The 12542-nt window shown below is 51.2% G+C and overlaps 1 protein-coding gene across 1 annotated transcript in view; it reads left to right on the top strand.

The window, feature by feature from the left end:
* mcama (melanoma cell adhesion molecule a) overlaps positions 1-12542 on the top strand; it is a 183755-nt gene that overhangs the window by 78735 nt on the left and 92478 nt on the right. The window contains exon 8 of the mRNA XM_034178051.1: positions 9210-9354. Within this exon, the coding sequence (XP_034033942.1) occupies positions 9210-9354 (145 nt within the window). The remainder of the gene's footprint in view (positions 1-9209; positions 9355-12542) is intronic.

The raw sequence follows: 12542 nt of genomic DNA, 5'->3' as shown, positions 1-12542 counted from the left end.
AGCACCAGCTGTCACTCATCATCACCACATCACCATAAAAGCCGGGCAGCAACTCCACCTCACTGCCGAGATATCATCTGCCGCTTAGGTAATATTCTCTGCAGTACTTGAACTGTGACTTACGTCTGATCTGTTTGCAGCCATTGTCCTGTGGTGCACTTTCAGCTGGGTTGGCGGTCAAGTGAGAGAACCGACGTCCTCGCCTCTCACTCCAACCAGATAAGTGGTTTAACAGGAGCTGCTATTGTGTTTCCTACTTCGGAGGTGGAGGTGCTTCCTCCCGGAGGAACTGTATCTGTGTGTGAGGATTTACTGGGGGTATATTCACACACACACCATTAACTGTCTCTGCTTCCTGCCAGCAGTACCAGGTCTGACAGCTGGAGACGGTGTCCACCTGGAGACTCAGGACTTGGCGGCTCCGGTGTTCTTCAGATCCGTTGGCGGTGGAAGCCGTGTGGGACCCAGCTCTTCTCTGGACGGACGTCTTCTATCCTCGAGCCTGCCCACACGTCACTTTTCGTGTAATTGACTATCATTCTCAAACTGCATTTGTCTGTATTCCGTTGTGCACATTTCGCAACATTAAATTGATATATTTTGGCTTATCCATTGTCCGTTCATATACGCCCCCTGTTGTGGGTCCGTGTCACTACACTTTCCCAACAAGCGACTTATAAATGAAAAATATACCGGTAGATTCTCAATTAATTTACCGTAATAAAACAATTTTACGTGAGAGTCGCTCTACATTTTAATATGGCCACCAGAAACGGAAATGCAATGCATCATGGGCACTGTAGTATGGTGGCCGCCCTATAGGTCACGCTGGTCACGATAACCAGTCAGAGAACAGAACATTGGATGCATATTCCTCACCTCACCCAGACAATGATTGTGAAACAGCGTGTGAAGCAGACGAACACGGTGCTTGCTGTTATTCCGGGAGGACTAACAAAACAGCTTCAACTCTTCAATATCAGTGTGAGCAGAGTGTTTAAGTTGACACTGAGAGCTGCATGGGAGAACTGGGTGAGCGACGGCGGAGGATTAGCGTCTGCACTTGGAAGGAGCTGGCGTCGACACCACGGGGAGGTCATGAGCTGCGCAGGTAGGTGCAGCACGAACATCGGCAGCTGACACCTGGTGTGTACTATGGTCCACAGCGGGTAATGTGTCAGAAAAGAACCGTTCAGCGATGGTGCGGGTTATGGTTCAGCTCGCAGTGTGGTCCACAAAATACAAACATATCCACAGGTAAAATGCAGCTCACGAGAGGGCGCTCAAGGCTTGTGTGACTGTTCCTGCGACTTCTGACTACCATAGAAAAATAAAAATTTCAACATTACTGATAACTTAACAAGACAACGGAGAAGGCCCGAAAAAATGCCACCCAAAAGAAAATCATACTCTGCAGATTACAAGTTGCGACTGGTGAAATATGCATCCGAAAACGGTAGCCGTCACAATATTATCATCTGAACTTTTCATGTTAACATACCTGTATGTCCATGTGACTCAGTCCAGTGCGACTTATTTATGGTTTATTTTTCTTTATAATGGATATAGTGGCTGGTGCGACTTATAGTCCGGAAAATACGGTATTCCAAAAAGGTATAGTTTGGACTATCTATGACTGAATGTTATAGAGTTATGGGTAAAAACAACAAGAATGGTGACAAAGGTCAGATTCAGTTTGTACACGAGTCAAGTTAAAGTTGCTCCAATTATTGTAAAACATGATGCAAATTATTGGTTGAGTTAATAGGGTTTTAAAAAGGAATAGTTTGCACCATGTGTCATGCTTAGTTGTCATGTTATACAATATTAACATATTGTTGTGAAAGTGTCGTGACACGGACCCACAACAGGGGGCGTTAATGAACGGACAATGGATAAGCCAAAAGTAACAATTTAATGTTGTGAATCGCACAACGACGTACAGACAATAACAATATGGTGGACTGTCAATCATACACCAGGTGACGTGTGGGCAGGCTTGACGATAGAAGACCGCCGGGCGGAGAAGAGCCGGATCCCCACACAGCCTTCACCACCAACGGAGCTGAAGAACACCGGAGCCGCCAAGCCCCGCGCCCCAGGTGGCTGCTGTCTTCAGCAGTCAGACCCGGTACTGCTGGCAGAAAACAGAGACAGTCCTGATGAGTGTGAGTTCGCACACTCAGTAATCCCACAGTCAGTGTTTAGTTAGGAGGGAGCACCTCCACCTCCAATCACACACTCGTGCAGCTCCTGTTTCACCACTTATCTGGTTTGGGGTGTGAGGTGAAGCCGTCGCTGATCACACCAAACGCCAATCCCACATATAAGGACACACCAGGAAAACGGCTGCAAAGAAGTTCAGATTAATACTCAATGTTTTGAGTCAGCAGAGAAAATTACCTGAATGGTAGCTGATTTCTCGGCGAGGAGGTGGAGTTGCAGTCCGGTCTTTGTAGTGGTGGTGATGGGTGACAGCTGGTGTTGATAGATGACAGCTTTCACCTCCAGCGGCTCCGACGCCCTCTCGTGCTTGGAGCCCGCACTCCAAGCAGGGCGCCATCTGGTGGTGGTGGGCCAGCAGTACTTCCTCTTCAGCGGCCCACACAACAGGACCCCCCCCCTTTATCCGGGTGCCGGGCGTAGAAGTCGGCCAGGAGGGCCGGGTCCAGGATGAAGCTCCTTTTCACCCAGGAGCGTTCCTCTGGACCATACCCCTCCCAGTCCACCAGATACTGGAAGCCCCGACCCTTGCGACGGACGTCCAGAAGCCGACGCACGGTCCACGCCGGCTCCCCGTCGATGATCCGGGCAGGAGGTGGTGCAGGTCCAGGGGTGCAGAGCGGTGAGGTGTGGTATGGTTTGATATGAGAAACGTGAAAAACAGGATGGATCCGCAGTGAAGCTGGCAGCCATAGCTTCACTGCGGCCGGGCTGAGGACTTTGGTGATGGGAAAGGGTCCGATATATCTGTCTTTCAGTTTCTGTGATTCTACTTGAAGTGGGATGTCCTTCGTCGACAACCATACCTCCTGCCCGGGCTGGTATGCGGGGGCCGGGGAACGCCGGCGGTCTGCATGGGCCTTGGCCCTCGTCCGGGCCTTCAAACAGGGCAAAACGGCGGTCCGCCACACCCGGCGGCACCTCCTGAGGTGGGCCTGGACCGAGGGCACACCGACCTCACCCTCCACAAGCGGGAACAATGGGGGCTGGTACCCCAAACACGCCTCGAACGGGGAGAGGCCAGTGGCAGACGACACTTGGCTGTTGTGGGCGTACTCGATCCAGGCCAGATGTACATCTTGTTCTTCGGGCCGGTCCCCGGGTCCGGGTTCCGTGTCAGTGGACTCGGGGATGATGGTCTCTGGGGGGTCTGACAGCTCGGCCTTGGCTTCCTCTTCATGCACTCGGGACAGTGCATCCGACCGTTGGTTCTTGGCCCCGGGGCGGTACGTAATCTGGAAGTCAAAGCGCCTGAAGAACAGTGACCAGCGGGCTTGCCTGGGGTTCAGACGCTTCGCGGTCCGGATGTACTCCAGGTTCCGATGGTCCGTGAAAACCGTAAATGGTACCGATGCTCCCTCCAACAGGTGTCTCCACTCCTCAAGAGCCTCCTTCACCGCAAGAAGTTCCCGATTGCCGACGTCATAGTTCCGTTCAGCTGGGGTCAACCTGCGGGAAAAGTAGGCACATGGAAGGAGAACCTTGTCGGACTCCCCGCTCTGGGATAGCACGGCTCCTATCCCTGAGTCAGAGGCGTCCACTTCAACTACGAACTGGCGCTTGGGATCGGGCTGCACCAGAACTGGTGCAGTCGAGAACCGGTGTTTCAACTCCCTAAATGCGGCTTTGCACCGATCCGACCAGGTGAAGGGGACTTTTGTGGAGGTCAGGGCTGTCAGGGGGCTAACTACCTGACTGTAGTCCTTGATGAACCTCCGGTAGAAATTTGCAAAACCGAGGAACTGTTGTAGTTTCCTACGGTTCATTGGTTGGGGCCAATCTGTCACCGCCGCAACATTGGCCGGATCAGGGGCAACGGAGTTGGAGGAGATTATGAACCCCAGGAAAGACAAAGAAGTGCGGTGGAACTCACACTTCTCGCCCTTCACAAACAGCCGGTTCTCCAACAACCGCTGTAGGACCTGACGTACATGCTTGACATGCGTCTCAGGATCCGGAGAAAAGATGAGTATATCGTCTAGATATACGAAGACAAACCGATTGCAGGAAGTCCCGCAAGACGTCATTAACCAACGCTTGGAACCTCGCGGGCGCATTGGTGAGGCCGAACGGCAGGACCAGGTACTCAAAGTGACCTAACGGGGTGTTAAATGCCGTCTTTCCACTCGTCTCCCTCCCGGATCCGAACCAGGTGATAAGCATTCCTAATATCCAATTTCGTGAAAATTGGGGCTACATGCAGGGGCGTGAACACTGAATCCAACAGAGGTAACGGGTATCGGTTGCGAACCGTGATCTCATTCAGCCCTCTGTAATCAATGCATGGACGGAGTCCGCCGTCCTTCTTGCCCACAAAAAAGAAACCAGCACCCATCGGGGAGGTGGAGTTCTGGATCAACCCGGCAGCTAACGAGTCCCGGATGTAGGTCTCCATTGATTCGCGTTCCGGACGTGAGAGGTTGTACAGCCTGCTGGACGGGTACTCAGCGCCCGGTATCAAATCAATGGCACAATCGTACGGACGGTGCGGGGTCAGCGTGAGTGCCAGATCCTTGCTGAAGACGTTAGCAAGGTCATGGTACTCGGCTGGCACCGCCGCCAGATTGGGGGGGACTAAAACCTCCTCCTTAGCTGTCACACCGGGTGGAACCGAGGATCCTAAACACTCCCGGTGGCAGATTTCGCTCCACTGAACCACAGCCCCAGACGGCCAATCAATCCGGGGATTGTGTTTTAGTACCCATGGAAAACCCAAAATTACTCGGGAGGTAGAAGGTGTTACATAAAACACAATCTCCTCCCTGTGATTCCCAGACACCACCAATGTCACTGGCTGTGTCTGGTGTGTGATCAGTGGAAGAAGGGTGCCATCTAGCGCCCACACCGACAATGGTGACGGTAAGGCCACTAGAGGGAGCCCAACCTCCTTTGCCCATCTGCTATCCAGCAGATTCCCCTCCGACCCCGTGTCCACCAGTGCTGGGGCATGAAGGGTTAGATCCCCACTCAGGATCATGACTGGGATTCGTGCAGATCATCGGGGTTTCCCCACGTGGGTGTTGTGACCCACCCTTAGCCCAGTCTCTAAGGACGAGTGCTGCTGTTTTGACCGTTTGGGGCATTCTCTCTGTTTGTGCTCGGTAGAGCTGCAGAGAAAACACTCTCCACGGATCAGCCTCCTTTGTCTCTGATCTGATCGTTTTTTGGCCCTGCTCGTTTCCATAGCAACGTCAGCAGGGGGAGCTGTTGTCACGTGGAGAGCCCTGGCAGTGGAGCGTGGGGAAGTCGGCTTCCTTTCGGACCCGGGAGGAAGAGGGACGGCTTGTGCCTGGCCACGCCCCTCGTCTCGCTCCCGTTGGTGTTCCGTTAATCGGTTGTCTAACCGTATAACCAGGTCGATAAGCCCGTCTAAATCCCGCGGCTTGTCCTTCGCCACCAGGTGCTCCTTAAGGACCAGAGACAGTCCGTTTACAAAGGCGGCGCGGAGCGCAACAGCATTCCAGCCGGCTCGCGCTGCCGCAATGCGGAAGTCGACAGCATACTTCGCTGCGCTCCGACGCCCCTGCCGTATCGACAGCAGCACACTTGAAGCGGTCTCGCCTCTATGAGGGTGGTCGAACACCTGTCGGAACTCCCTCACAAACTCAGTATAAACCGTTAGGAGCCGTGAATTCTGCTCCCAAAGCGCCGTAGCCCAGGCGTGTGCCTCTCCTCGAAGCAAATTGATCACATAAACCACCCGGCTGGCGTCTGCTGCATACATGACGGGACGCTGTGAAGAGACAAGTGAGCACTGCATCAAGAAGTCCGCGCACGTCTCCACACAGCCTCCGTACGGCTCCGGAGGGCTTATGTATGCTTCAGGGGAAGGTGGGGGAGTTCATTGAATGACCAGCGGAATGTCTGTTTCTGGCACACGGTCAGCAGGAGGAGGTGCTGCAGCAGCGCCCTGAGCACGCGCTTCCACCTGGGCGGTGAGAGCCTCCATCCTACGATTGAGAACACTGCTCTGCTCGGTAACTAAGTCCAACCGAACGGTAAAGGCGGTTAAGATGTGCTGCAGCTCACCCAACACGCCTCCTGCTGGCACCTGTGCACCTCGCTCTTCCATTGGCTGTTCAAGCGATGGTTGACGCCCCTCGGGATCCATGACGCTGGCCGAGAAATCCTGTGAAAGTGTTGTGACACGGACCCACAACAGGGGGCGTTAATGAACGGACAATGGATAAGCCAAAAGTAACAATTTAATGTTGTGAATCGCACAACGACGTACAGACAATAACAATATGGTGGACTGTCAATCATACACCAGGTGACGTGTGGGCAGGCTCGACGATAGAAGACGCCTGGCGAGAGAAGAGCCGGATCCCCACACAGCCTTCACCACCAACGGAGCTGAAGAACACCGGAGCCGCCAAGCCCCGCGCCCCAGGTGGCTGCTGTCTTCAGCAGTCAGACCCGGTACTGCTGGCAGAAAACAGAGACAGTCCTGATGAGTGTGAGTTCGCACACTCAGTAATCCCACAGTCAGTGTTAGTTAGGAGGGAGCACCTCCACCTCCAATCACTCACTTGTGCAGCTCCTGTTTCACCACTTATCTGGTTTGGGGTGTGAGGCGAAGCCTGTCGCTGATCACACCAAACGCCAATCCACAGATAAGGACACACCAGGAAAACGGCTGCAAAGAAGTTCAGATAATACTCAATGTTTTGAGTCAGCAGAGAAATTACCTGAATGGTAGCTGATTTCTCGGCGAAGAGGTGGATTTGCAGTCCGGTCTTTGTAGTGGTGGTGATGGGTGACAGCTGGTGTTGATAGATGACAGCTGTCACCTCCAGCGGCTCCGACGCCCTCTCGTGCTTGGAGCCCGCACTCCAAGCAGGGCGCCATCTGGTGGTGGTGGGCCAGCAGTACCTCCTCTTCAGCGGCCCACACAACACATATGTCACATGTCATAGAATCCAATGGACGTTGACATCATTTCACCTTTACCTTACAGACCACTTAGTCAACAAAACTAACTTGTTGACTAAAATAAGATTAGCCTCCTCTGTACCAGGCTAAAAACTTGGCTAACGCGAAACTTTAGCCGACTAAGAGCTTTGTGCAACGACTAACGTCAAAAGTTAATTGACTAAGTGAGTTTAGTTGACTGAATAAGATTAGACTGCGTTATGAAACCGGACCCAGGTGGTCAGAGACATGAGACTTGACTTGGACTCAAACTGAAAGACTTCAAACTTAGACCTCCATCACGCATAGCACGAATGAGGCGAATGGTGCCAGAATGACAGATTGGCCCATGTCCAAGGTGCAGTCTGAAAATGTTGGATAGCAGTCTCAGAGCAGTCTACATTAGTGGGCCCATTTGTGTGGATGCTTTGAATGTTTTGCACATGTGCAAAACACTCCTGGAGAAGTCCAGGTGGGACACCCATGTTGATATGCAACATGTATGTTGTGCGCATCCATCATGTGCAGCGCACTGCACATTACGGACCTCCCTACAGCAGGTGGACTCAAAAACTGTTTTTTTGAGTCCGCCTAGGTATTTTAGGCACCTAGGTGTTTTAGGCGAGTGCAGCCTGCCATCTTACTGGCGAGTGACATTGCGCAATCAAACCAAAAGCACTATCTATCACTGCGAGTCCATGCGTCATTGTGCATGTGAGCAGCTTGGCACAGTGCCTGCTACATAGCTGAACAGGATATCTCCCCCGCAATACCCAGATTATGACATATTTACCATCTAACTCTGTGGGAGGAATGATGGTGGAACTGTTTCACCAGCCCATGACACCATAAATATACATGTGAACTCACCTCTGGTACAGCCTCAGATGCATTTCACAGCACAAAGTGGACAATGGCCAGGGAAGCCCCACTCTTCCCAGCTGCGCTGTGTGCTGACGACACTGGCTCAAAAATTATCCGTCCATCACAGCATAAAAATATCCCATGTCAGGTGCCGTCCTGCAGTGCATAGTGCGCTGACGAGCCAGCCAGCCAGCATGGAGCACAGCTGTCATGTGCACTGATGACACAGACTCAAAAATGCTCCATTCATCATGATAAAAATATCCTATGTCAGGTGCTATCCCGCAGCATGCCGTGCGCTGGTGGTCCAACCAGTCAGCATGGAGCACAGCTGTCATGTGCACTCCATTTGCTGACGACACAAGCTCAAAAATTCCCTGCCCATCACAACATAAAAATATCCCCTGTCAGGTGCTGTCCTGCAGGTCGGTGCACTGGTGATCCAACCGCTCAGCGCAGAGCACAGCTGTCCTGTGCACTCCGTGTGCTCAACACATCGCCGTGCCGTGCTGTGTCCGTGAGCACGGTGCTGACAGTGCGTCATGTGTGGAAGATGCATGTCCATCCTGCTGCCACTGTCCTGCTCAGAGGTCAGTGTATGCATGGGTGAGAGTGGATGAGCAAATCAGTGTATGAGTGGGTGAGTGAGTGAGTGACAGCACTTGGGGCATCTGTCCACCAGTCTGGGAGCTTTATTTATGTTTCTGGTGCAGTTTGACAGCAGTCTGTGTCCCCATACTTTTTGTCTGACAAAGTCTGGGCTGCAGTTGTGCAGGTCTGCATGACTCAGTCTGGACTGGATCTGCCTACATTTCCACGTGGTGGTCCTGCAGTCCTACACGGCTGTCCGACTGTCTGGTGCCTCCAGGTTTGTTTGTTTTTCTCCATTTTGGCTGATTCTGCCTGATTCCTGCACATTCCTGCTATGTGTGATGAGGATTTTACACTTGAAAGACTTGAGACTTAGACTTGCAAATAATGACTTGTGAACATCTCTGGTTGGTTGTTCCTGGTGTTCAGCATTATATGCAATCCTCTTGGCTCTTTTTTGCAGTGTATGTATTTGTTGTAGATTATTCTGTATGTTTCCCCAAACTTCAGCACAGTTGTTTATATGAGGCAGAACAAGTGAAAAGTTAATTTCCCAGTATCCCTAGCCATCAATCCATCGATACGTTTGCATTAGTTGATGATTTCTTTGTCTTTAGGAGCCAGATGTGGACTTGGACAGCAGAGATGACCTGCTGATCCTGACAGCAGTCACACGACAAGACAGCGGCGTTTACCAGTGTCACCCTGTGGACACAGATGGCACCAACGAGGTCAAAGGACAAATGCAGCTGACTGTGCACTGTGAGGAATAACAAGTCGTACACCTGTCCCACATACACACACACACAGAATGCAGTCATTCAGTTCAGTGGATTTTGTGCTGACCAACACTGATTCTCCAACCTTGCACCCGAACCTGAACCTGTCAGTACCCTATTTTCCTCAAACCACAACCCCAGAAAATGTGCCAGTAAGACAATAAGTTGACATTTCAGGTATGCAATGACTTTCATGACCCCACCACCCCACCCCGATAATGACGTATAGTGCTTTTGCACAGAAGGCTCGCTGCCACTAATGGGTGCTCTAAAACACATTATTTTCACAAACTGCAGGACAAATGGCACATTGCAGAGGAAAGCCACAAAAACCATCACTGCCCAGCTGAGCGTATGACACCGCTTCATGTTAAGCTCACCGCAGTCAAAGATCAACCCAGTCCAACTTTCACAGAGGCGCACTATGACATATCTTTGCATGGCCAATAGAAACAAAGCATTCAGCCCAAAAGACGGATTCAACAAAATATGTGTCAGAGGAGCATCAGAGAGCTCCAGCTAGTTTACACAGAGAAGTCCTTACAAATAGATTTTTTAAGCTTAAGATTAGAAAAAAAACTTTGATGTTTGTCTAAAATTAAAAATATGACGCAATGCTAAAATACCCTCAGTGTGTGTGTATATATATATATAAACCATATTAGTCCCTTTGAGATCGTGACCTCTTTGGCAATGAACAGTTATAAAGTTTCCAGTACACCTAACCTGCATCTACACCTGCACAATCTTTTCTGCCTCTGTTGGGAACAGGGACACATTCCCCAGGACATGCGAGATGCGAGCATCGTCTTTATTACCCCCTGAGGGGCTAATAAAGACAACTTGACTTGAAAGTGCAGCAACAGTGAAAATTAAACATTCTTAAACAAAATAGTAATAATACCACACTCATTTTACACTCATCATAAGCTTAGGATACAGTGCCCTCCAAAAGTATTGGAACACTTGGTATTTCACACATATTATTTAAGAAAGATTAAAAAAGAAAATAGGATTGTATAATCAAACCTTCACTGTGCCTTGTGATAGAATCACGAGGATGACCGCTCCAAGAGGGTGGCTGCATTTCTTGTGCTTCAGCAACCACCACCCTCTTTATAATGTCTGTGTTTGTCCACCATCGGTTTGTGGCTTTTTTTACGGCTTTTTACAACAACAGTTTGTGTCTTTTTCCCCATTGCAGAGATTTTTTGTTCCATTTCCGGTTTGTGCCTTCGTCTACCACAGAGTGAGCCTCGCGCTGCTGCGCGGTGCTCCACTCGTATATTTAATTCCCCCTACAATAAAATCCATATGTATTGGTTCAAAGGTATGGAAGGTTTTAGAAATCATGCTATCTTAAGTCTTAGCTTGCCCCGATTACTATATTTAGCACAAATTTCGCAAGCCCAACATATTTTCCAGTAGTTTATATAAATATTTTATGTACTTAAAATTTGTTTCCCTTCTGGTTTGTCATCCAAATGACCTGCAGGTGTTCAGAAACTACAAAACTATAAGTTTTCCCATCATTGGATTTCTTTTCTGGATTTTTTTCTCTCTTTTTTCCTCCCATATCAAGAGCATCACCAAATCTGCCTTCTTCCACCTGCGTAACGTTTCAAGACTCCAGCTGTCACTCACCGAAACATTTATCCACATCTTCATCACCTCCCGCCTGGACTACTGCAATGGTGTCCTGTCTGGGCTGCCCAACAAGGGCCTAGACAGATTGCAGTATGTCCAGAACTCAGCTGCCAGTGTTGTGAAGGTGTCGTAGCACGGACCCACAACAGGGAGCGCAAATTAACGGACAATGAGTAAGCCAAAAAGTAACAATTTAATGTTGTGATAATACACAACTAAATTCACAGAATTTGCACAGTCAGTTAACACCAGGTGAGGTGTGGGCAGGCTCGAAGATAGAAGACCCCCGACGAGAGAGAAGCCGCGTCCCACACGGCTTCCACCACCAACGGTCTGAAGAACACCGGAGCCGCCAAGTCCCAAGTCCCCAGGTGGCCTCTGTCTTCGGCTGTCGACCCTGGTACTGCTGGCAGAAAGCAGAGATAAGATGTATGAGTGTGAGTCCGCACACTCAGTAATCCACAGTCCAAACACAGTTAGGAGGGAGCACCTCCACCTCCAATCACACACACTCGTGCAGCTCCTGGTTTAACCACTTATCTGGGTTGGGATGTGAGGCGAAGCCGTCGCTGTCACACCAAACGCCAATCCCTCAGACAAGGAAACACTCCAGGAAAACGGCTGCAACAGAAGTTCAGGTTATACACACAAAGTGTCTGTCAGCAGAGAAATTACCTTTCCAATGGTAGTCGATTTCTCAGCGAGGAGGTGGAGTTGCAGTCTGGCCTTTATGGTGATGATGATGAGTGACAGCTGGTGCGATGAGTGACAGCTGTCACTTCTTCTGGGTCTGGCGCCCTCTCGTGCTTGGAGCCCGCACTCCAAGCAGGGCGCCCTCTGGTGGTGGTGGGCCAGCAGTACCTCCTCTTCAACGGCCCACATAACAGGACCCCCCCCCTCAACGGGCGCCTCCTGGCGCCCGACCTGGCTTGTCCGGGTGTCGTTTGTAGAAATCGGCCAGGAGGGCCGGGTCCAGGATGAAGCTCCTCTTCACCCAGGAGCGTTCTTCAGGTCCATACCCCTCCCAGTCCACCAGATATTGGAACCCCCGGCCCTTACGACGGACGTCCAGGAGCCTGCGGATTGTCCAAGCAGGCTCCCCGTCGATGAGCCGGGCAGGAGGCGGCATAGGTCCAGGTGCACAGAGGGGCGAGGTGTGGTGTGGCTTGATACGGGACACGTGGAATACAGGGTGGATCCGCAGTGAAGCTCCAACAACCCAGCTTCAGCCGGGTTGATGATTTTTAGGATTGTAAATGGTCCAATGTGTCTGTCCTTCAATTTAGGGGAGTCCACACAAAGAGGGATGTCCTTTGTTGAAAGCCACACCTCCTGCCCGGGGTGGTATGTGGGGGCCGGGGAACGCCGGCGGTCCGCATGGGTCTTGGCCCTCGCCCGGGCCTTCAACAGGGCAGAGCGGGCGGTCCGCCACACCCGGCGGCACCTCCTGAGGTGGGCCTGGACTGAGGGCACACGACCTCTCCCTCCACCAGCGGGAACAATGGGGGCTGGTACCCCAAACAT

This window comes from Thalassophryne amazonica, chromosome 9 (genome assembly GCF_902500255.1).
Source record: "Thalassophryne amazonica chromosome 9, fThaAma1.1, whole genome shotgun sequence".
NCBI classification, from domain to species: Eukaryota; Metazoa; Chordata; class Actinopteri; order Batrachoidiformes; family Batrachoididae; genus Thalassophryne; species Thalassophryne amazonica.
This window is presented reverse-complemented; position numbering and strand designations above follow the sequence as displayed.